A 25,094-nucleotide genomic window follows, 5' to 3' on the forward strand; every position below is an offset into this window, starting at 1 on the left:
CATTGCCCACCTCTCCTACCCATGGAATCCAGACAACCGCCTTCATGACCTTTCTTAGAGATTCCCTGACCTACCCACCTACACACACACACACACACACACACACACACAGCCTTCCAAGGCCCTTCCTCTCTCTCTCTCTCTCTCTCACACACACACACACACACACACACACACACCTTCTAAGGCCCTTTCAGAGCCTGAAAAGAAATAAGTAGTTTCCTCTATTGAGAAAAGGAAAGAACTCCGGATCAGGACACCCTGGTGCCAGCCGTCCTCATTCTGTTGCTGTGATGCTGGGAGGGCCCCTTCTCCCCCCAGTTCTGTTTTTCAGGGTAGAGGTGAAATCATAAATTTCAACAAGCCCTTCCACCCCAAACATCTGGAATGCTTGGTTGTGCATTTGTGGGAAACTTTGCTAGGCTTCCCAAAGCAGGACATGGGGTGAGAATAGGGGCCCTGCCAGGATTTCTCCCCTTGCTTGGAATTGGCTGGTTCTTTCCCCCACTGGTCTGCGAGCTCCTTCAGGACTGGGACTGTGTTTCCGTATTGGCAGTTCCTGGTAGAATCTGGAACATACCAGGTGCTAAATAAGTATTTACTGTTGAATTTTTCCACCTTTCACCTGAGAGAAGAGACGCTTTGTTCCACCCCCTGGGGCTCCTGAGAGACAGAAGAAAGAGTCATAAAAGTTTATTATATGAAAGAAAGAACATGGCCTCTGTACATCTATTTACAGAACAGACAGACATATTTACAACCAGGTGGAGGCCTTGGTGTCCGTTGAGGGCAGACACCCAAAGAAAGAGGAGGTGTGAGGAAGCCTCCCATGGCTCGGACACGGGGCACCTCAGCAGGAAGGGGAGAAGCAAAAGCTGGAGGGAGGAACAGGGTTTTGGTGCTTCCTGAAGGGAGACTTGGTGGGCATATAGTAGGTGGGATGGAGCCCGGGGTCCATGCAGGACCCTGGAGGTGCAAGGGAGATCCTGGTTTGGGCCGAGAACATTCTCGAGCTGATCACAGTGTCTCTGGGGTGCTCTGGGGAGAGGTCTGTGCCCCTCTCCCTGTTGCTGCCCACAGCTGCAGAGGGGAGAGGTCCACGGGGGTCACAGCTCGCTGGAGCGGACAGCAGGCTCCAGTTTGTGGGACAGGGCTGTGAGAACCTTGTCAAACTTCTCATAGCGCCGGGCCTGGTTGCTGCTGGCGCCCTGGCTGCCCCAGAGGAGGCGCATCTGGAACTCTGTGCTGAACACCTCCAGAAGCTCTGGCCGGGCCTGGAACCCTACAAGACAGGGCACAGGGGTCAGGGGACTACCATCCCCAACACATCTCTCAGGGTCCTGCTCCTACAGACCCTTCTCCCAGCTCCACTAAGAATCCAACAAGCTTTGTCCATGAACATGACCGTGTTTGCAACATATAATCTTTAAGTTACTGGATGATAAAATAGTAATGTCAGTTTGAAAGGATTTTTTCTTTTTTGTATTTTTTTCAGTAAGTTCCAAAATTTTTCTTTAGAAATGTATGCATTTTGCAAGTAAATTTTTGTAAGTAAAAACAATTTTTTGGTTCTTTCTGAAAAAGAAAAAGGCAGGAAAGACAAACACCAGAATGTTCCCACCATTTGCCTCTGGGTGATTGTGGGTGCTTTTGTGTTTTCTTTTTGCTCAACTGTAATCTCCAATTTGCCTACAATGAACTTTCCTGATTTAATAATGCCTAAAGCAGTAAAAGATGGATTGTCTGAAGCCACTCCCTCTCTGGTCCTTTCACAAGGGTGTTCCCCCTCCCCACTTGGCCTGGGAGCTCCCCTAAGGCAGGGCAGGTGTGTCTCAGCCCCAGGCCAAAGTGCTTTGCAAACAGCCTGGTAAAGCAATCCCATTAGGACATCCACTTCCCAGATGAGAAAACAGAAGCTCAGAGAAAAAGACATAGCTCTGGTGCTCTCTGAATCATCTGCGCCCTTCCACCACCACCCTGGGCCCTTCCACTAACAGTTGAACCGGTAAGTGAGTGGCAAACAGGCATAAGAATAAGGAGTCGGGGAGCGGGGCAGGACAGAGGAATGAAGAAATGTGAAGGGACCTTTGGAGGAAAAGGGAGAGCAACTCTGGTGGAGGGAGGCCCGGCCAGCGTGACCAGTGACTGTTGCACCCCGTGGATGTGACCTGTGACTCACCTTGCAGCTTGACCTCAGCGTTGGTGTGATACAGGCCTCCATGGTGCGCCACCGTGCGGGCAGCCTCCAGGTGGGCCAGCACCACCTCTACGCCGTGTTCTGTGCTGCCCCAGGGCTCAGGGCCCTCGGCAGGGGCTGAGTCACACTCCAGCAGAGTGATGAGTGGCAGCACATGGGGGAACGTGGTGTTGCTCAGCGGCGGGCCTTCTGCAGGGAGGGAGGCGAGCGCTTAGAAACCTTGGCAAGCAGGTGCACCAAGGGGAGGGTCTGCCTGAGATCTCTGACTGAGCCCCCAGGGCTCCCAACTCCCAAGACAAGCCCCCTACTTTTGGATTCCTCCAGCTGACACCACTGCAGCCTGTTCTTGGCTGCGGCTCACACGGTTGCCAAATGCAGAAAGTGAGCGCAAGAATAGCTCCAGAGCTCTCATCTTCGTCCACACTGGTCTTTGCTGGCCCAGAGAGGGGTTGGAGCCTGCCTGAGGTCACACAGCAAGGTGGGGGAGGTACCTTTGCCCTCGTTGAGGCTCTTCAGAAATGGCTTGAGCTTCTTCTCATAGAGGATGGCACCCTCCGTGTATCGCTGCCGAAGCGTGACCCATGTCTGCTCCAGCCGGGCAATCTGGGAAGAGCAGACTGTGAGCGTCCAGCTAGGGAAAGGGCCTGCATGGGCCACAAGCTACCCTGCTGAGTGGACACCCAGATATAGGATAATTGTTATTATCACAGTCACCATTCATGTGCCAGGGATGGTGCTGGCGGCTCTTCACATTCTCCCATGAGGCCTTGCAACAGCTCACATTACAGAGGAGGGAACTAAGGCTTAATGAGGGGAATGACTTCCCCAAGATCATTCCAAAATTAGGCGGCAGAGCTGGGAGTTGAACCACGGCCCCTGGGCCCCTGTTGTTACTTTTGACTAGGCATAGGCGAGCAAGTGTAGAGTGTGGATGAGGTTCAGGCTTGGAAACAGACCTGCTTCGAATCCCAACTTTTCCAGTCTCTGACGGTGTGACCTTAGGCAAGTACTGCTGTGCCTCGATTTCTCCATGAGTAAATGTGACAATAAAGGCACTTGCTTCACAAGGTTGTTCTCTCAAGGAGTCAATGCTTGTAAAGTACTTAGGGTAGTACCTGGCATATATTAAGTGCTCGCCAAATGATAGCCATTTTATATTTATTCCTGAAACTCATATAATGCTCCTCACTCATTTTGCAGGTAGGCAAACCGAGGCCCCAAAAAGGGACAAGACTTGGTGTTGGAGCCGATTGCCAACTTAGAGAACTCCGTTCTCGCGGTGACCCTTTTACCAATACTGCCTAAAAGTCACCAGGTTCTTCGGGATTGGAACGCATCCCAGGGCTCCTCCAGACAGCGACTACCTGAAGCCCACCCAGCTCGAGATGCGCCCCTCCGTACCTGGGCCATATCCAGGGCGCCCATGACCGCAGCGAAGCTGAACATGTTGCCCATCGTCCCCCGAAGTTCAGCTGCCAGCTGGATGGTCTTGTGCAGAAGCGCTGCCCGCTCCTCGGCGGAGCCCGTGCAGCCCAGGATGTCCACGGCCAGCATGATGGACATGGTGTGGAACCTGTCACAGAGGCCAGGTCAGAGGCGAGGGGGCCCGAGGGGCGGAGGGCCGAGCCCCAAGTGACAGGTCGGAAAGGGTCAAAGAGATGAGGGGGCGCGGCCAGAGCGAGGGAAGGCAAGGCTACGGGCTCCTGATTGGTCGGTGTAGGTCAGGGGCGGGGCCAGGAGCTTTAGAGCGCGGGGCCGGGGAGCATCAGTGGAATTCCCCGGGCAGAACGGTGTTTAGGAAGAGTAGCCGGAGCTGATGGGCGGGGCGAAGGCTCACGCGTGTGATTGGTCCAGAGGGTGCAAAAGATGAATCCCGAGCTAGGACTCAGGCTTTGGGGAAACTAGGATTGCCGGGAGCGGGACGCCGAGCAGTTGCGATCGGTCAATGGAGAGAGGGCGTAGCCAGAACCGGGGACCGCGCGGAGAGACTCTGATTGGCCAATCGGCCACAGCCAAAGGGCAGCGAGGTAGCGCCGGGCCTTCCCCCGAGTGTCCGCGTGCAAGTGCTCGCCTCACCTTTCCAGCAGGTCTAGTCGTAGCTGCCGGCCATGGGGGAGGGTGAGCAGCTCCATGCCCCAGCGGACTCCCATTAGGGTCTGCATCTCCTTGGTAACGCCCAGTATCCTAGCAACCTGCAAGGACGCCCAGAGGGCTGATTAATTTCCTGTCGCGGCTGGCCCAGGCCATCTGGGAGTCAGAGGGCTTTATCTAGGAGGACGGCCTGGCTGGGATACAGGGTTTGAATTCCAGCTCTCACTCTCTGCCATGGAGCAAATGAACCTCATCCCCCCTGCCCCATTTCCGTGAAATGAGGGATAAATGGGAAAACGCCCAGAGTTGTTTGCTAGGTGCCAAAGGTGGCCAGGACACCCTTATTCCAGAAGGCAAACCTGAGACCCAGGGAGGAAAAGGACCTGTCCAAGATCACGCAGCTGGACCTAGAGCCCAGAACTGCTCCGTTCACGCCTAGCACTGCACAGGGCAATATCTCCACGCTCTTTTCTTGCTTCCTGAGCTGAGAGATCAGTGTGGCCCCCAAATAAAGTGCCCCCCCCTCCTCCAAACTTCAGAGGGAGAAGCTGAGGTGCAGAGAGTCTGGGTCCGTATTAAGATTCATTCAGATGTGGATGGACCTGGAGGGTATTATGCTGAGTGAAATAAGTCGATCGGAAAAGGACAAACATTATGTGGTCTGATTCACTTGGGGAATATAAAAATTAGTGAAAGGGAATAAAGGGAAAGGAGAGAAAATGAGTGAAAATATCAGTGAGGGTGACAAAACATGAGAGACACCTAACTCTGGGAAATGAACAAGGGGTAGTGGAAGGGGAGGTGGGCGGGGGGGTTGGGGTGACTGGGTGAGGGGCACTGAGGGGGGCACTTGGCGGGATGAGCACTGGGTGTTATTCTATATGTTGGCAAATTGAACTCCGATAAAAAAAAATAAAAAAATAAAAAGATTCATTCAGAGGCCCAGGCATTGATAATTTAGTTTAGGTTATGAGTTTTGCTGACTTTGTCCACTAGGGGGAGTGGGGGTAGGTAGTCTCGGCTTTCACATTCCCTGGACCGGTGGGGCGGACTCTCACCAGTGCCTCAGGGAGCTCAGGCTCTCAGCACTGCCCAGTTCCAGTGCCAAAGGGGAGGAAGCAAGAATATATCTTTTGTAGTTGTTGTTTTTAGGAGAAAACGGAGGCCCAGAGAGGTAAAGTCATCAGCCCAGAGTCACACAGCAAGTGAGGGACTCTATGAAGCTAGAATCCTAGCCCACACTCTATACTTTGGGAATTTAGGGGTCAACTCCTCACCGCCCCAACCCCTGTCCCAAAGCCACAGGACAGAGGTGATCTTTCTGTCCCAGTGTTTTCCCAGCACCTACCAGACAGTCAACCTTGGTGACGTGCCGGGCCAGCGTCCGGGCATCCACCTCTGCTAGCAGCTCCTTGACCTTGCGCAGGAGGCCCACCTCCAGTGGCCGGTTATCCTTGGGGATCAGTAGTGACTGGAAGGTGGCTGGGTTGAAGGAAGAGGTGGCTTCCACAACGGGGGCTGTGAAGGCCCTGCCCCAGTCCCCCTCTGACGCCCCATTCTCTGACAGTTCCTTTAACCTCTCTCCATAGCTTCTGGCCTGCCGGCCAGAGGCCTCAGCCATTGCCCACTCTCGGCTGCCACGAACAGGAGGCTGGAGCTGGCAGTAATGGCCAGAGTCCGGGTCACTGTAGCTGCTGAGTGATGGCGATGGGGAGGCCTTGCAGAGCGTGTGGGAGGGGCTGGCATAAGGACCCTTGTCCGACTCCCCAGGCGGCTTTGGGGTACTTCCGGGACACAGCTGGGGTTCACTGGAGCGGCGGGTGACGGGGGAGGCAGGCAGCGCTGTGGCTGAGGGAGCTGCAGAGGTGGCGTGGACACGGGTCACTGCAGGGAGAGAAAGGGAGAGGACTAGTTACCAGAGCTCCCCACCCAGTGAAATAGGCTTCACCAGTCTTCTCAAAGGACAGGCTCCACCTACCTTATAGGGGTGATGTCCCCACCTCCATGCACCCAGGCCAGGTCCAGCAGCCTCAGGTAAACTGACCAGGCCTCAGGATACTCTCAAATCACCTAGACCCTAGAGTTTGCTCGCTCCAACCCTCAGGCTGCTGCAGCCTTAGGGAACCATTGAACTACTTGGAGGAGCTTTCCGTAATTCAGGGATACTAATAAGCATTTGCTGGAGTTCATTGTGTGGAGTTATTTTTCAATGAATTAGCAATGATTTATTGAGTACACATGTGCCAGGAGCTGGCGACATGCTGGCCATACACTAGTCAACAGCAGTAAAACCATCATCCAAAATGAGAGGTGATGTATATTGAGCCCTTCCTGCCTGCGAGATCCTTGTTTGTATGCTAGCAGACTTAACCCTAACATCCTGGGAAGTAAGTACTTCCATGATCCGCATCCTACAAGAAGACTGAGGTTTAGAGAGGTCAGCTGCCCCGCCTGAGGTCACTGCCCAGCACATAGGAGAGCTCGGCTTTAAATCCTCAGTCCTGGACACTTCACTCTGCCATGTTACTCAGAAAATGTCCAGTAAACCATTTGTGGCAAGGCATTTTAACTTTTGCATTCAGGGAAGTTGGTTTGAGGACAAGTTTGTAGTCAGGACAAATTGGTGGGTTTGTGTTCAGAGGAGAATGTGTGACAACCACGTAGACAGCAATACTGCAACAGAGCACAGGCAGGCAAAGCTTCCTTCTAGGCTGCCCGCCTCCCAGCACACTGTGCCTGCCACATGGGCAATACGCAATATGGCCTGTTAAAAATACTTTTTCTTCCAGCAATGAAGTAGTGGCATGTTTCTACTACTAAAGACAACAGGACTTTTCTTTGTATTTTTTTTTAAGGCACAATGCTCTATACTTTCTGCTCAATTTTGCTGTAGCCCTAAAACTGCTCAAAAAAAAAAAAAAAAAAAAAAGTCTATTTAAAAGGAAAAAAAAAAGTGAAAAGCACAACCCAACTAGCCTGTTTGAGCCTGCCATTTGGAATCAGGGAGGCATTAAGTCCCAGCCAATGCAAGGCCTGGCAGAGCATGTACATGTGGCAGGCACTGGGCCAGTGGGGGCTGCATGTTGCCACATGAGCCCACATCACAGCATTTGAGTCCAGGTTCAGTAACACAGTGAGCCTTTAGCAGACTTCACTGCATTCCAGGGAATGCACCGGAAACTACTTCAAGCGCAGTGCCTAGTACCCAGTAGGGGCTCAATAAATCATTGCTGAATGAATGAGCCATGGATATGTTTTGCATGTCAATATCAGTAGTTCTGCTGGCTGGATTTTTTGTGTGTAAATCCTTCCCAGGCATCACCCTCAGTAAAGAGGTAGAAACACACATCACACACTGTAACAGAAGTCACCAAAGACCAACAGAACACTCAGGCACACACAAGGTCACTCCCACAACATTCCTCCATCTGCCCCTCCCTCTCCACTGGCCATACCAGTACTGTAGGCGGGGGAGCTGGGACTCTCAGAGATGGGTGACATGGGTGAGTGCAGGTCTGGGATCTGGTCCATGCTGAGGGCACAGTTGCGGATAGATTCCCGGGGGTGAGGCAGTGATGTGCTGTGGAGTAGATACTTTCATGAGCAGAGAGCCCAGAGGGCAGGGTCCTCAGCTGGCCTTAGGACCCCCACCTCTGCCTCCATACTGGATTGACTGAACTTCAAAGGCAGAAAAAGTTTGGAGATTGTAGTACTCATTGGCTAGTATAAGACTAAAGCCTGGAGGTGTGGGGGGGTAGTGTTTGTGCAGTCTACCACCCGCACAACTGCTCTCTTCCCTGAGAAACTTGTCTCCAAATTAGAGAACTGTCTGGGAAGCAGGCCTAGAGAAAGGATGAAGAACCCGAGGGAACCAGGCCCACCAGGCTGGCACCTCCTCACTGCTCCTACACCGTGCTCAGAATGCCAAATCCTGGCACCATTACGGTCATAGTTCTAAACCACAGGCAAAGTGGCTACTGCCCACGGAGAATCCAACCAGCGATTCTTTGGCTGACAGCACCCAGCCCAGGCTTAAGGAGATGGGACCTATCCAAGGGCTGTTGGCACAGGCTGGTAAGTCTCTTTGCAAACAACCAGGGAGGCCATAGAAATTAGGGGTACAGACTTTGGAGTTGCAGCCCTGGGTTTGAATCTCAGTCCTACCACTCTCCTGCAGGCGGCCTCCCCTCTCTAAACCTATTCCCTCATCTGTCAAGTGGGGGCATGCACAGGAGCCACCTCCTGCAGGAGGACATGGGAGCTGATGAGATTGGGGGCAGACAGACTCTGCATGGGGCCGGGTGCACACTAGGGATGAGTCCCTGCTGTGGCTTTTCCTGGCCTGGTCTCATCCAGCCCCAGAGGCAACTGGGTGTCATCAAACTGTTGCCGGGAACATCCCATCCCCTGTGCAGCCATTTGCACATTGCAAAGCCCTCTGCTCTGATGACCACCTTGGCCTAGTGAGGTGGGTGGGAAAGGGGGGCAGTGGCTGCAGGGACAGAACAGCACCCAGGGGGTCCCCCTAGGCTAGGGGGCTTTCTGAGCAAGGGCCCTTTATGGGTAGGAACGTGGTCATGAGAGGAGAGTGGCAGGGCCCAGGGAGCTGAGCTCATTGCAGCACAGCTGAGGCTGTCACCAGGGCCTGGCCACCTGCAAACCCTGTACTCAGCTGTCTCCCTCCTCTTCCTCACTGCACCCCACGGCTCCAGGATAGTAATTCCACCAGTTCAGAGTAGCTGGGCCTCCCGCTCCTCAGCAGCACTCTGATGATGGATCCCCCCCACTTGACAAAAGGAGAGACCAAGGCCTAGTCGGGGGTCCTCGCTTACCTGGCAGGGCAGCCATCGCTGCTGCGGGTGACCTTGTCGGCGGTGAGCCCGTCGGTCATGGTGACACTGCGCCGCTTCATGTGGCCGCCCTTGGGGCCCGAGGGGCTGGCGGGGCTGGCGGCCTTGCTGCTGCCCTGGCCCAGGCCATAGCAGGCCTCCAGGTAGCGCAGCGGGAAGGTGCGGTTGACAGGGCAGTAGATGATGGCTCCGCTCTGCTCCGACACGGCCTTGCGGCTGCCCACGTGATAGCGCACAAGGGCAGGCACGTGGTCGAAGCTCTCCTGCTCAAACAGGTACTGGATGTGGGTGTAGCTCTCACCCGCCTTCACCACTACCTTGTTGATTTTGAAGTGCAAGGCCTGGTTGCGCCAGCGGCATGTGAGCACATAGTCACCCAGGCTGGTGAGAGAGTCCCGGATGAGGAAGTCACCGTTGCGCTGCACCAGGGTCTCTGACACCTGTGGGAGGCAGTGATCGGGCTGGGGTGGGGCAGACACGGGATCTGGGGGACACAGGGAACAGAGCTCTGGAAGGCTTGGGAAAGGGGATGCAGTGACTTGGATTCAGTAGGGTCCAGTGCACAGGAGCTCGGGAATGGGAGGACATGACACTGGAACAGGGACACCAGAGTCTGGGGCACCTAGGGGTCTCAGCTCTGCTCCTTCTTGGGGCTCATGTTAGACAGTGACTTCCCAATCCTTATTCCTCCAAGCACCTGGTGCTCTCCCATGCCTCCGGGCCTTTGTACGCTCACGCTGCTCTTTCTGCCTGGAACATCCTTCCGCCTCTGCCCACTTGGTGAACTCCTGTCCATCTCTCACTGACCTGCATCGCAGGGCTTGCCCACATTCCCTGCGGGATGCTCCATTCTTGCACTTCTTCTACGGGGCTCTGACTGGACTACCAGCCCTCGGGGGAAGCCACCACCCATTTTCTCCCTATATTCTTGGTGCCCAGCACAGGGCCTAGAAGAGTTGATGCTTGACAAAGATTGAGAGCATGAATGAAAGAGGGAACAGGTGACTATCAGCCTATCTATGACTCAGCACAGAAACTCAATTTTGCCCAAACTAAGAATCCTAGGCACTGACGCTCACTAACCAAACACACAAGAGTCTTATGTATAGACCCACGAAAAAACAGTTAAAAATAATAGTGGCAATAATGGCAATAACAACACTAATAATGACATTGAGCCCACTGCATGTCAGACATCAAGTGAAACACTCTACCTGCATTGTTTCATTTGTTCTCACCATAGCCCTTTAAGGCAGGCACTATTTACCCTCCATCTCATAGAAGAAGAAACTGAGGCTCAAAGAGGTGAAGTGCCTGGTGCAAGGTCACACAGTCAGTAAATGCCAGAGCTAGACCTCACCGCAGTCTACTCAAACTGAGTCACCAAGCAGCGGGTCAGAGCCTCTCTAGGCAGGGCTGGCCCAGTTGGTGGGTGGAAGTGTCTAGGGCTGAGGTCCCGCCCGGGCCCCCCACCCGGCTCACCTCGCGGGGGATGCGGCCGTGGTACCAGGCATGGCTGCGGAGGTCTGTGCTACTGAGTTTGAGTTCCTCTTCCAACTCCTTGTGCAGTTTCTCAGGCGAGGAATCCAGGATGTACTTCTCCTTGGAGAACTGGGCAGGAGACAGTCAAGAGTTGGATCTGGTCTAAAGCCTTCTTCCTTCTTCTCTCTCCCAGTGCCTCCCCATCCCAGGTGAGCCACTTCCATCCCAGGACCCTGGGGAGACTCAGGCACCCGAGAGTCCCTATCCCAGCAAGAATAAGGAAATGTCAACTAGTCCTACTGTGCTCCAGGCCCTGTGCTATGCGCCAGGAGCAAATGAGGCAATAAACAAACCAGGCCCTGTCCTCAAAGAAGCTGCTAGTCTAGGCAGGGAAGCAAAAACGACAGGAACATTTGAGCAGAATGGGGTCAGCATCACCCTACTGGGCAGCAGAGAAGAGCAGAGTGGCTTGGAGAAAGGAGAAGATAAGGTAGAGGCGAGGTGGAGTGGTCCAGGCAGCCTTTCTGGAGGGAATGGTAACAACAAAACACTCACTCTGTACCAGAAACATCTAATTGACCTTGCATTGGGAAGAGGCAGGATTTCTACAGGTGGATCAGGGAGGGAAGGCAGCAGGTACCCAGGCAGAGGCAAGGACAAAAATAGAGGGCTGCAATGGCTGAGGATGCATTCTGGGATGCTGAATTATACAGTGGAAGGGTGGAGGAGGCAGCTATAAACAGGGAAGCAGAGGCCCCCACACAGGCATCTCTCCTGTCCTTTACAATTCCCGAGGCCCTTTCCTCCTTGCTATCTCAAGCAAACCTGGCTAGATGGAGAGACTGTAGCCAAGCAGGGAAGCCAAAGATCACTCAATGGAGATAATGCCCAGGACACCTCACCCTTCCACCTGCCCAAGGGGGAGACTCCTGGTTACTGTGGCCCAGGATTGGATACATAAGAGCAGAGGGAAGGGAGCTCCAATTGCCAGGTGTACTCCCCACCACAAAGCCCACCCCAATCCTGGCTGTGCCCTGTAAATTCTCCAGGCCTCAGTTTCCTCCTCTGTAAAATGGGTTATTATGACAGAACCTGCTTCACTGGGTTGCAAGGATGAAAGGAGACAATACTCCAGAGTACTGTGACTAGCCCATTGATGTCCTCATCACTGTGAGGACATGTGACATTGCTTCCTCTCCCATCCCTCAACTCCAGGCCCCAAAGATGGCTGTTCTAGGACAGGTAGATCTGGCCCCAACCTTGCCAGACAGCAGGACAGATGAAAGGGGGTACTAGAGGGCCTGGCTCAGCCAGGTGACAATCTCTCCCCAGGATCCGCTACTTACCAGGGCCCAAGGGTCCTCTAATCCACTCCCTGCCTTTTCTGACCTTCCAAAGATCTCAGAGCCTAACTCTACAGCTCCATCCCCCATCCCTCTGCTGCCACACTGCTTAGTTTGCCCCAATCCACACTGCCCCCGAGACATGCTAATCCCCAGCTTCAGTGATATCTAGAGTCTCTGACTTCATTATTTCAACAGTGATTAATCCCCCACTGAGACAGGTCCTGTGCCAGGAGCTGAGACCCCAAAGTCATCAGGATAGACGACCTCTGGGAGAGCCACATTGATGAGCAACTCCAATTTTCTGAATGTTCAAAGATGCACAGAGAGCTCTGAGAACAGCTAAGACTGTCCCTCCTCATCTAGCCAGGGAGTTGAGTCCCTGAAGAAGTAGGTGATGTTTCCACAGAGGCCTGCAGAAGGACCGAATGAGCCCAGCAAAAGCATCAAGGTGGGGGCAGACAGGCAAACAGGTGGAGGAAGGGAAGAGCTTCTGGGAAGACAGTGGCAAAGCTGGGGTGCTGTAGGCAGAAATGTCCTGGGGTGGGGGTGAGGAGCATCAAAGGGGGGAGAGATGGGGGCAGATGCAACAGGGCTGTCGGGCTGCCGTGGGGAGCTGGGGTTTATCCTGAGGCCACAGCAGAGCCACAGAGGGTTTTTCAAGATTCAGTCTGCTGTGTGGTGAGTGGCTCAGTGCTTTTCAGGCACAGGCAGGGAAGGGCAGGGCAAGGGAGTGGCAACTGGGGAAAGGGTGTTTAAATAGCCATTGGTGAGTATGGAGAAGAGCCTGGAGGGGTCCGGAGGATTTCAGATGGAGATCCTGGAAGGACTATGAGACTCCCCCAAGTGAGCAAAGCTGGAGCAGGAGCTGCTTGGTGATGGCCCTATGAAGATTTGGGCTTTGAGGAGCCTGTAGGGCTCTAGGGACAGATGGTGGGGGTCAGAGATGGTACAGGTCCCGGAAATGGGGATTCTGTATGCCCTCTGACCGGGATAGAAACTGATACACCTGAAGAGTAGGAAGGCTGAGGGCTGAACTGAGACCTACACTCCCGTGTGGAGCTCCCTATTCTTGGGCGTCTTTGGCCTTCCTCTCTATACCTCACCACACCCTGAGAAGGGAAGACTGGGAGTCACAGGGGAGAGCACACCGGTACCCCAGCCTTCTGGGGCTCTTCTCCTTGACAAAAAGCATGTAACTGAGAATTGACCCCAGTTCCACAGCTGGAGCAAGATAAGATGGACATGGGGCAAACCAGGGGAGCAGGCTGTGAGATAAAGAACCTGGCCACAAGACTCTGCCCATCGCCGTGTGACCTTGAGCTAGTCATTCTTCCTCTCTGAGCCTGGGTAGCCTCATCTGTAAACGGGGCGGGAGGGGGCGGGGAGACGGGGCTCCACTTTTCCATCCAGAACCAATGGTCACAGGGAGAATCTAGGGGAACCAACTTAGTCCTCCTACACACCTGAGGGTGAGGAACCCTAGGGTCCTCCTGCCCTCCTCATCACTCTCGAGCAGGGGGTCCCCAGCTCCCAAGGCTGGGGCGGGGGTGTGGGAGTTGCGGGCTGGGGCGCGAATGCAGCATCCTTGCGCCCGGCGCACCGCTATTGGCCACAGATGATCTCACCGCCTCCCCGCCTGCGCGCGCCTGATTGGCCGATGCGGGGATGCTGCTCGCCGCGGCCGGCGGGGCCGTCATTCAGGCGGGCTCGGAGCGTGTGTGTGAGCCCAGGGAAGCGCGGAGGTGACGCGCCCGGCGTCCCCCAGGGGGCTCCGAGGCAAAAGCGCAGAGACCCCCGGTCAGGGTCTTAACCCTTAACCCCCGGCCCGCGCCCGCCAAGCCCCCTCCAGCTTCCTACGGTCCGACGACCGCAAGCGAGGCCATCCCCAGATGATGCTCCGCAGAGAGGCGGGGTCCGGGTCCTCCCCTCCACCCCCTTCCGTTTAACCCTTTCACCGCCGCGGCACCGTCCCGCACTGCCCGGCCGGCTGGGCTGGGACCCCGCGCCCCGAGCCTGCCCCGGTGCACCTGGAGGGCGGGAGAGTGGCGCGCGCCCTGGCTGTCGCCCCGGAGACCCGCAGCACCCCTTCAACTTCCCGCCGCTCACTCGGCCTTCGGACCCAGCCCCCGCCCCCGGTACAATGGGGAGCCCGGTTGCCCGGGTCAGCCGCAGGGGCCGGAGCGCTCGCCGGAGCACGGGCGGGACGCCGGGCACCGCAGCTCCGGGCCCCGGGACCCCAGCTCAGCTCCGCCCGCGGAGGAAGCGGGACCGAGAAGGCAGCCCCGCAGCCCCGAGCCCCAGGAGCCGCAGCCCGGACCCTCACCCCGCGCAGGGCCGGGCGCCCAGAGGTGAGGCTGGGGCGACCCCGCCCCCTCCCGCAGCCCCTGCCCAGCCCCTGCCCTGCCCCTGCCCTGCCCCTGCCCTGCCCCTGCCCCGCCAGACCCTGCGAGGCGCCACCGGGCTGCGGCCCCGGGTCCCCGGGCCCGGGGCGGAGCGGCCGGGGTCTCAGCCCGAGCGCCTGGCGGGAGCCGAGCCGCCCCCTCACCTGCACCTGCACGAAGGAGCCGCGGTAGAAGCAGCAGGCGGCGGCCGAGAGGGCGCTCCACAGGCTGCACCGCTCGGTCATGGTGGGGCCGGGCGGCCGGGGCCGGGCCGGTGCGGGGGGCGGCGGCCGGCGGGGCAGGGGCGCGGGGACCGACCGGGCTGGGCACCGGCTGCGCGTGCCTTTCGGCGGCGCGATTACCTCATCGCCTTGCCGGGGGAGGAGCGGGGAGGCGGGGCGGGGAGACCCCACCCTCCGGCCGGCCAGGGGAGGGGAGGGGAGGGGGCCATTGTTCCTCCCTCCGCCCGCCCCCCGCTCTCCGCCCCTCGCCCCCCGAGCCCCGGCCCCGCGGGGCTGCCTGGAGTCCGGGGAAGCGGAGCGAAGGACCCGCCTAGGGGGGCGGTCACGGGGGGGCGGGGGAGGAGGTAGCGGAGTGGGGAGGGATGCCTGGTGGGGGAGATCCTGCCTCCCCGAACCCACCGGACCCTTTACTGACCCGGAGCGGCCAAAGACTTGAATTAAATCGTATCTAAAGCTGGAAAAATCCCTGTATGCGTTTGACCAAATCCTTTGTGGCCTGGGGAAATCTCCCAGAGCCAGGATTTCTCACCCCTGATTTGGAATCAGGGACCCGACTGAGAATCCCAAGATGCCCGACTACCAGACTCTAGAGGTGCAGAGAGCCAGTAAGGCTCAATGCTCAGGGCACCAACCTGGGTTCAGCTAGCGATGCCCCCACCTCCACCCCCCAGTCCCTTCTCTTGGAGCTCAGATGCACTCATCTGGAAAACCTACCTGTGCTGACCTCACAGAACTCTTCCGAGCCTTGGCTGAGTTGATGGATGTTAAGTTGCCAGGCATAAAGTAAGTGCTCAATAAATGCATGCTATTATTGTCAAGCTGATTGTCTTACAATCTGGATGTGTCCTAGAAATTAAGGAGAGTCGTCACTGGCTGCGTCAGTCAGGCCTAGGGTCAAATCCTTGTGACCTGCCTTGTGATGTTAGGGAGGTGAGCCCACCTTTCTAGGCCTCCATTATTCAATTGTTTTCCACAAATATATCTGAAGCTCTGAGCATAAAACGTGGAATTTTATGGCCTTGGAACTTTAGAACCCTTGACTTGGAATCAAATTATCCACATCATGGTCTGAGAACCCTGGAGTTCTGGAAGCTAGTACCCCAAGGGAGGAACGGATTATTGGTAACTGACTATTGATTCTGCCACCCTCTGAGACTTGAAACTAGAACTCATGTTCTTTTGACTTCATCCTTTAATCAGTTCCAGTGAACAGGTATTATTTCTTTTATAATATTTTTGTTTTTTAGCCCCATAAACTAAAGGGAAAATACAAAGCTAATAATACTCACAGAGATCTTACTACCGTCAGTGATGGGGATCTCACTACCTTGCCAAGTATCCCAGAACTGTGGGGTGCTAAAATGTGTGCCCTGTGTTCCTACCCACTGGTTTTGGTGCTGGTTCTCCTTGAGGCCTCTGTCCTTCTGTGGTATAAGAGCTCTGGATGAAGAGCCAGGGCCCAGATTCCAGGAGCAGCTCCAGCTCAACTTGTCACAGCCCTGGGCTGCACTTCCTGGGCTCACTCAGCTTGCTTTTTGACCTTGCCCACACTCTTGCCTCTGCTTGGATCACTCTAGTACCTATTTCTGCTTATCTTTGCTTTTCAGCTTTTCCTTTGGGCACAGGATATTGGCAAACATTCCTGGTCAACTGCAATGGCTTGGTTTCAATGCCTCCTCCTCCAGAAACCCTTCCTTGATCTCCACTCCCCATCTCCCAAGCAGAAAGTCATCTGCTACCTACTGAGCTCCAATGACTTCCTATCTGAGGCTTCTGATGATAGGGAGGGGCAGATGTCTGAGCACTTCCCTTGCTGCCTCATCGCTAGACACTTACACAGAGCTTTACAGGCAGCATCTCAGATGACGGAATGTCCCCGGGGTCAGGAGCTAGGCTAGCCTGCTCTATTCCAGGTCCAGTAACCCTACTTAAGGGCATGGACTTATGGAGCCCATAGCAACCCTAGTTGGGAGGAACTGCTGTTACCCCATTTCATATAGGTGAACACTGAGGCTCAGTGAGGTGCCCCACATACCCAAAATAATGTAGCAAGTAAGTGGTAGATCTGGGACTAAAATATGTGTCTGCTGGATTGCAAAGCACAAGCCCAAACCACTGTGTGATTCTCTCCCAGTCTCCATGTGGACCAGGAGCCCTTTAAACACAAGATCTGGTGCTCGCAGCCCTCTGCTGTATGCTCTGTACTCAACACTGAGCCTGGCTCAGTGTGGGTGCTCCTGGAGGTAGAAGACCAAGGACTCTGTCCATGGTCTTGGCATCAAATAGCATTAGATTGCAGTCTCAGTTCTGCCCTGTAATAGCTGTGTGGCTGTGAGCAAATCACTGTGCATCTCCAGGCCCCAAGTTCCCCATATATAAATGGGTACAGGAAGGCCTTCCCTGCTCAGTGATGAGGGAAGAAGTCAAAGGCCTCACTCATGTACAGAGCTCAGAACTATCTCCCTTCCATTGCTGGCAGCCAGCACAGGGCTCTGCACACAGCAGGCTCTCAAAATGTTATGTTACTCTCTTTATCATCATTGTTTCAAAGCTGCATTCTCAACATTCCCAGTGCCCAGGACAAATTAAATTCGTGGTAAATGTGAGCTGAGCCCATTATCTGTGATGAAAACCGAGTCATTTTTTCTTGCTCCCACCTCTCAACACAAGCATATGCTCAGAGAACGGGTGGGATGGGGTCTGGGCATGGAGACATCCCAGGGCTCTGTGCAGTTGGCAGGTGGATGGGGTCTGGTGGTAAGAAACAGCAGGGTGTCCCATGTTTGGGTCCAGGAGAGAATGATGGCAGGCATGGGAATAAGATCCTTGGTAGTGAAACCAGATCCCAAGCTCCGCTCCAACCCCCAAGACTGGCTCTTCTTGGGAATAGGCAGTGAGGTCCACCTCCTAAGAAGGCTCAGAAAAGAACTCCGCCCTTCATGGAGCAGGCTCTGAGCTGTCCGGAGTCCCCTGCCCAGCCCCTCTTACCTTCACGTAGTCCCCGCCAGCCTCTGGCTCTCCAGCAACCCTAGAAGCAGAGAAGAGAGGTGAGTGTCACCAGCCCTACCTGGTTCCCCAGCTGCTACCCTCCACCCACCTGCCTGCTGCCAGCACCTGCCCCTAGCACTCCAGAGAGCTTATCTGAAGGCAGGAGTGGGTGTTGCAGCTGACAGCACTGGCTGGAATCTGCTGGCAGGGCTGCTCCTCTGCTCTCCAGCTGTGCGACCCTGGACAAGTCCCCTCACCTCTCTGAGCTCCAGTTGCCTGGGGATAATGACAGCCTCTGCCTCATCGGCTTGTTCCAAGAACTCTGGGAGCTGACACATGTTAATATGCCTAATGAGAAGCCTGCTTCCTGAACCAGTGTCTTCACCCAGCTTCAGCACATTCGAGTGTTCTTACCTATCTCCACTCCAAGCGCTGGTGGCCCCGGGCTGGGGCTCACCCTCCTTCCCCACTCCCCCATCCACTCTACACTCTCTCCCTAGTGCAGAATGGCCCACTCAGCAGCAGCACACTGTGCTGGTGACCATTGGCTGTGGAGTGGATCCCCTCAGCCTTAACGGTGGCCAGGAGGGGGCCTGAAGAGGCCAGAGGCTGAGAATGGCTCTTTCCCAGGGGCCAGACAAATACTACCCTTCCTTGTGAGGGATGAGGTGAGCCACCTCCCCTGGTCTTTGGCCTTAAATGCCATGGCTTTTCTTTTTTTTTAATTTTTTTATTTTTTTTTTAAGATTTTATTTATTTATTCATGAAAATACACAGAGAGGAGAGAGAAAGAGAGGCAGAGACACAGACAGAGGGAGAAGCAGGCTCCATGCAGGGAGCCCGACGTGGGATTCAATTCAGGGTCTCCAGGATCAGGCCCTGGGCTGAAGGCGGTGCTAAACCGCTGAGCCACTGGGGCTGCCCCTGCCATGGCTTTTCTGATACAGCCTGGAACTTTCCCTTCAGCTCCAGCCTGATAAACCCAACTGCCTCCTTAGCATCTCTTCGCGGATGCCCAAAGTCATTGTGAACTTGTCATATCCAAAGTAGGACTGCAGCTACCCACCCCCTGCCACCACGCCCCAGCTCCCCACATCCGCCTCCCATCTCAGTTAATGTCAGCTGCATCCTTGTCGCTCTGTCTGGCCAAAAAATCTGCAGTCATCTGTGCCTCATCTTCCACTCACACTCCACACCCAACCCATCAGGAAATCCTGCAGCTCGACTTTCAAAATAGATCCTAACCACTTCTCCCCGAGGGTCAATCCTTGCTCCATCCAGGAACCCTGTGTCCTCAGTGGAGCACACAGCAGGCTTCTCGCTGGCCCCCTGCCTGTTCTCACACCCCACTCAGCTTCCACTCCATCCCCGGCAGCACTCAGGTAAAAAGAAGCAGGTCACACAAAGCACCCCCACGCCCTCTGGGCTACCCCCTCTCACCCAACAAGATCTAAACCCCTCTCCGTGGCCTGCAAATGGTTGGCCAGGTAGTTTATCACCCAAACCAGAACTTTTGTTCCCTTGTGAGAGTAAAGAGATATCATTGTTATGCCAGAAAAATCAGCATCAACCAGGCCATATGTTCCCTAACCTACAAGGCCCTGTGTGGGTCTGTGGTGCCCAACCACCCACTTTGCCAACCACCAGCATGCCTCCCTCCCTCACTGTATCCCTCATTCTGCCCCAGGCAGATTGGCCTCCTTGCCAAGCCCACTTTGCACTTGCGGTTCCCTCTGCCTAGAATGCCCTTCCTCCATATCTTCATACAGCTTGCCCCTCCCTCTAGTTTATTTAGGGCTCTGTTTAATGCCCCTCCTCGGAGAAGCCTTTCCTGACCACCCTCCCTGGGCCTTCTCTCTCTGTCCTCAACCCTCCTTTATTTTCCTCAGCCTGCAATGATGATTTTACATGTATTGTTGCCTGTTACATAAGGGCATTGACTCTGTCTCATCCATCATTAAGCCCCCAGCACAGTGCCTGGCGCATAGGAGGAGCTCACGATTGCTTAAAGGAATACATGAACAGTAAGTACTCAGCCAATATGGATCACTAACATTATGATTCACTTTGTCAGGCTGGGTCCTGGTTCCCTGGCTAGGACAGGCCTCAGTGTTCCCACCTACACAATACGGAGGGAGGTCAAACATTAGGAAACTGCTTCCTCACCTCCAGAAGCCCAATATTTAAATTTAAATGTCATAAATTTAGTAAAATAAACTTAATTTAAAACATACACAAAAAAATGTGAGCTTTCAAAATCGGTAAGGTAGGTATTCCTCAGGCAGAAGTCCACATGGGGTTCCCCAGCTCCTGAGGCCAGGGGCTCCTCACTGAAAGGCTGTCTGACAGCCCTCCCTGTTGCTAACCTTCTCTCCTAGAGTCTTTCCTGACTTAAGGACATAGTCCATCAAGCTGCAGCCCAGCCACAGCTGTTTTGGTTCTGTCTAGCAGCGTTGGGAGTGAGGTGGCATGGGGTCCCCTCCCCTGCGCATTCACCTCTGCCAGTTTTTCCCGGGGTGAGGTGTCCCATCCCAGAGTTTCCGGCCATTCAGTCCCGGAAATCCGCCCACTGCTGGGAACAGATTGGCCAGGACACTGGGATCGCCCTCAGAGCTTCCTCCTGCTTCCTGTCTACCTCCTCCCTGGGCCCAGGGGAGGGAGCAGAGCCTTGGTGTGGGGGGTGGCTGCCTGCACCAAGGATCAAGTGGGCTGGGGTGGTCAGAGCCAATGGGGGAGCTCAGGGCAGAGGCCAAGGCCCAAGAAGCTGCAGGCCTGGGGCCACGTTTGGACCCCCATCACCTCACCCTGCCCCTCTACAACACTCCAGGATTTCCAAGACATAACGTGACCATGTCTGCCTCTGATCCATGTCATCGTCATTGTCATCATTTGCCTAGACTATTGCCACCACCTGATCACTGGCTCCCCTGCCTCTATGTGTGTCCTCTGTGACTTGTTCTCACTCCAGCAGTCCAAGCACTCCTGTTAAAATGAAAGTCAGGCCCGGATTTCCTCTGCTTCGACCCACCAGGGTTGGCCCCCAGTGTCACTCAGAGTAAGGGCTGAAGTCCCCTTGACAGCCTTGCGGACTAGATCCCCACCATCTCTCCCACCCAGTGTCCTGCCCTGCTCCCCTCACTTACGATGCTCCCACCATGCTCGGCTTCTTGCAGGTTTTTGTTCCTACTGCAGGACCTTTGTACTTTCTGTTCCCTCTGCTGGAATACTTTCTCCCCAGATACCACTGAGCTCCCACCCTGCCCTACATCAGGTCTTTACTAAAATGTCCCCTTGAGCTCAGCACAGCCTTCCCCTGCCACCTGTCTGAAGTGAGAATCTCTAAACACACCCTATCTCCCTTCTCTCTGGTTTTACTCCACTGCACATCTGACCTGCCACGCATGAACAATCTTCTTTCATTAGAACATAAACTCCGAGAGGACAGGGATTGGGATCTGCCAAGAGCAGTGCCAGGCACCCCACAAAGATTTTGTTGAATGAATGGGTGTCACACAGCAGCCCTGTGCAACAAAGTCTTGTTCTCATGGCTCAGCACTCTGACACAACCATCCCTCCCCTCTCCCCTTGCTCTTCCTTGCACTCTAGCCTGCTTGCACTTCGTCCAAAGAGCTCTGCTCCCTCCAGCCTCAGGGCCTTTGCACATAATGCTCCCTCTGCTTGGAAGTCCTCTCTCCCTTAGGGCCAGAGTGGTTCCTATGTGGCCTTCAGATCTCAGTTCACTTAGAGATTTCTAGAACATTCTCCCTCCCATGGTAATCATCAAATTCAGAAATCGAAGCTTCCATTTTTAAAGGCTCCACTCCACCAATTAATTAACTTATTTTTTACTGGGGATCCCTGGGTGGCTCAGTGGTTTAGCGCCTGCCTTGGGCCCAGGGCATGATCCTGAAGTCCTCGGATTCGGATAGAGTCCCTCATCAGGCTCCCTGCATGGAGCCTGCTTCTCCCTCTGCCTGTGTCTCTGCCTCTCTCTCTCTCTGGGTATCTCTCATGAATAAACAAAATCTTAAAAAAAAAACCAACAACAACAACTTATTTTTTACTTTGTGGACTTAAAAGGCACTTCCTCTCTAATATTAGTGGTGGAATCAATTAATAAACAATACTGACAATCGAGCTAAATCAGTCCCATTAATCAGCCACATTAATTATTCAAATAACCAACCCCTTTAGTTGCCTGTATTAACTGATTTGTTCTGATAACTGATACCACTTATTGCATACATTAGCTTAATTAATTGGATTAATGAGCAGTAATTAGAGCCCATTATCCTTTATTTCCCCAACACAGGTTTAAATCTGAGCTTTGCTTTCAGGGCCTCCATCCTGGCCAGGAGAAAGGGGGAGGCTCCCCAGGGGATCCTGGAGGAGAGGCACTAGAGAGCACCTGCTGTCCCATCCCACCCTGACCCTCCCTTGCCAGGGGCAGCCCCACCCTCTGCAGAGGCCAGCTGCCTGTCTACCTTCTCTCTGACCCCCATGGGCCTCCAGGCCTGGCCATATGGCCTCAGGTGGACCCTTCCCCAACCTCTGCCTCCTGCTTCTCAGCTTTACCCTGCCTCCTCCCCTCCAACTGCCTCTTCTGTAAAATGGGCATTAAGCGTCCCCTCAGATCCACAAGCATCCTGAGAAGGAAGGGTGCAGAGTTCCCAAACCTAGGTGTCTCCTCTTGCTGCTCAAGCTCCCAGCTAAGGAGACCTCCCATTCTGCCCTTGGTGGGGGGGGTGTTGGGAGGGTCGGGGAAGTGGGGACTGCAGATTCTTTTACCTTTCACTGCGACCATCATTCACCCTGACAGAAAAGCAATACTGCTTGCTCTGTGCTCTTTAGTTTTTAAGTTCCTGGGTGGAGAGGGTGGAGGTGGAAAGCCCTGTCTTTCCCCGGGCACCCTGCCTTGGGGCTTTCGCGATTCTCTGCCAGGTAGGCTCTTGGCTTTAGCCCCTGCCCCACTCCACCTCCAGTAAGATGGGCCACCACTGTCTTGAAGACATCCCTGCTCCTTCTCCACCATTCTGTGCCCTCTGTCTTCTTGACAGGGGTGAGCCTGCCAGCAGGAGTTCACAAATGGGACCAGCCCTGTGAGGTTAGGGCAGATGGGGGCTACTCTTTCCAGGGCAGACCTGAGGTTTTGGAGCCCTGAGAGCTACTAACAGACCCTCAAAATCTGCTGGAGAAGAGGACAGGGGAGGGCATGTGTAGCATGATGACTCAATGCCTGTGATCTGAAGGCCTCCCTTGACAGGGGAGGAAGCTGAGGTTTGCGACTTGATCCAGGACACACAGCTGCTCAGACTCTCGATCTGGGTTGGCTCCGCTTTGTTCCTTGCATGAGGCAGGCTCCCCTGGAGAAAGGGGACCACTCCAGGGTGGGGACCATCTCCATGAGAAGGTGGGGAGGGAAGGGCAAAGAAAACTAATATTTCCACTGGACCATGGGCCCAGAATTGATGTCAAGAAGGAGAAATGGGGCAGGATGGGAGGAGAGAAGACCCTCTCTGACTCCGGAGGGAGGAAGCCGCTTGAGCCCCGAACATCCCCCTCTTGGGGCCTCAGTGAACTTTTCCATGACACGGGCGTGGTGATAGCAAGAGCAGCTCCTATACACTGGCCCTTCCCTGGGCCTTGCCCAGGACAAATGCTCTACCTCATCTAGTCCTCACAGTGTGTCCGTGAAGTGCGTGCTCATATTGTCCCCATTTTACAGTTGGAGAACCTGAGCATCAGACGGGGCAAAGGGGCTGCTCAACATTGTTCAATCAGTGATGTCCCCAACTTCCTCTCCAGCTCTACTCCATGTGGGTCCAGGATTCTGCAAACAAGGTCCCCTGAGGGTTTCAGGGTGGGGGGATGTGGTTCCAGCTGGGGGTGGGAGTACTGTCTGTCCTTCCTGAGCCAGCACAGTTCCCACAGCCAGAGGCATCCGGGGGTCTCAAGGAGGACTGTGAGAAAGTCTCCACAGGAAATGAGAGCCGGGAGCAGCTGGGCCCCTTCGGAAGACAAGGACCAGCCGCCCAGAGCCTGAGGAGGCCCATCAGGCTGAGCCCACCACAGCCCCTTCCCCTCGTGGGTAATCACTACCAGATGCCCAGCAGCTGACGTCACTCTGCAGGGCCGAGAGGGTCGTGGGACTCTGGAGAGTGTTGGGAATTCTTGGACCAGGATCAACATTCCAAAAGGAAATGGGATGGGGGGCAGATTCTTGGCCTGTTCTCAGTGCCTGGCACCAGGACTGGGGCACCCACATCGCAGGGTGTCCCTGGCTCTCCTGTGGGGTGCCACCTGCTCCAAATCTCCCTCTGAACAGCCCTGAGAGTGAGAGTGGAGGGGCCTGGGTCTCTGTGATCTGGCAGGGAGGAAAGAATGCTTGGGTGTGACACTTTACAATGAGTGGAACTGCATTCAAACCCTCCTCAAAGGAAAGGTCCTCGTAAAACAGAAGTCTGAGTGAGGCCCTCCTCTGCTCAAGGCCAGCAATGGCCGCATCTCCCTGGGTCAAAGCCAGGTCCCTGCCGGGCCTTCCAGGCCTTCCATTATCTGAACCCGTTTCCTCTTTGGCCTCGCCTCCCATTACTCCACTCCCCAGCCCCCATCCTCATCTCCTCCAGCCACTGTAGGTCTCGGCTGTTCTTCACACATGCCAAGGATGCTCCTACCTCAGGGCCTTTGTACCTACTGTTCCCTTGGCCTGGCACACTCTTCCCCAGATATCAAGAGAGTTTGCTCCCTCATCCCTTTATTCAAACATCACCTCAAAGAGAGCTTTTTCCTGGCTAACCTTCCTAAATCGCTACCACTAGACACTCTCCTGCCCTGACCAATTCCCCTAGTTGGTTTCAATATTTCCCCCAGCACGTCCCTCTTCTGCTTGACCATCTAACTCCTTGTCTTATCATGTCTCCCCCACAATGGATGGGGGCTTCACAATAGCAGGGTTTTGTCTGCTGTGCTCACTGCTGTCTCCCAGAACTCTCAAGAGTGTCTAGGGCATAGTCACATCACAGTAAATATTAAAGTGAATGAAATTCCAACTCAACTATATGTGTCATCTCAAGCAAGCTATTGGCCTCAGAAAACCTGTGTCTTCATCTGTACAATAAGCTCCTATTATTTCCCTTCCAGGGGCTTATGGGAGGTCATTTAAGTAACATAGAAATGGCTTTGTGGTTTTTACTTGCGAAAAGCGAAAAGTGAAATGCAGCCTGGTGACTTGGGAGTTGGTCAAGTTTGGAATCAAATCTAGGCTCTGACACTTAATCTCTCTGTGACCCCAGGAAAATCCCTTCCCCTCTCTGAGTCTTGGTCTCTTCATTGGTAAAATGAAGCAAACAGAGGTTTCCCCTTCACAGGGTCTGTGTGGGAGATGGCATCTGTGGGGTACTTCAGGCAGGGCCTGGCCAATTGTGAGCCAGATCTCGACCACCTCTTGCAGGACCCTGGAGTGCAGTTCCTGTGTGTGGGCATGGGTGTCAGTGGAAGGTGTTGGGGCCTCCTTCCTT

General features: G+C 54.7%; 1 protein-coding gene and 1 long non-coding RNA gene across 6 annotated transcripts in view; one reads left to right on the plus strand and one right to left on the minus strand.

The window, feature by feature from the left end:
• Positions 1-678: 678 nt before the first annotated feature.
• Positions 679-25,094, minus strand: part of SH2D3C (SH2 domain containing 3C) — a 30,174-nt gene continuing 5,758 nt past the window's right edge. For 2 of the 5 annotated variants that reach the window (XM_077850746.1, XM_077850748.1), the window contains 11 exons: positions 17,578-17,617; positions 10,621-10,749; positions 9,121-9,578; positions 7,744-7,868; positions 5,637-6,172; positions 4,274-4,389; positions 3,599-3,770; positions 2,689-2,800; positions 2,180-2,386; positions 1,096-1,282; positions 679-1,048 (listed from right to left, as the gene is read on the minus strand). In XM_077850746.1, coding sequence (XP_077706872.1) covers positions 1,107-1,282; positions 2,180-2,386; positions 2,689-2,800; positions 3,599-3,770; positions 4,274-4,389; positions 5,637-6,172; positions 7,744-7,868; positions 9,121-9,578; positions 10,621-10,749; positions 17,578-17,617 — 2,071 coding nt within the window. In that variant the 3' untranslated portion in view covers positions 679-1,048; positions 1,096-1,106. Of the gene's footprint in view, positions 1,049-1,095; positions 1,283-2,179; positions 2,387-2,688; positions 2,801-3,598; positions 3,771-4,273; positions 4,390-5,636; positions 6,173-7,743; positions 7,869-9,120; positions 9,579-10,620; positions 10,750-14,511; positions 14,662-15,303; positions 15,436-17,577; positions 17,618-25,094 lie in introns of those variants that run through there. The other 3 variants (XM_077850747.1, XM_077850749.1, XM_077850750.1) reach the window with 3 other exon arrangements.
• Positions 14,932-17,208, plus strand: LOC144285554 (uncharacterized). Its single transcript, XR_013353834.1, has 2 exons — positions 14,932-15,802; positions 16,197-17,208. It is a non-coding gene; the product is annotated as an uncharacterized LOC144285554 (long non-coding RNA).

Source organism: Canis aureus, chromosome 16, assembly GCF_053574225.1.
Source record: "Canis aureus isolate CA01 chromosome 16, VMU_Caureus_v.1.0, whole genome shotgun sequence".
Lineage (NCBI taxonomy): Eukaryota > Metazoa > Chordata > Mammalia > Carnivora > Canidae > Canis > Canis aureus.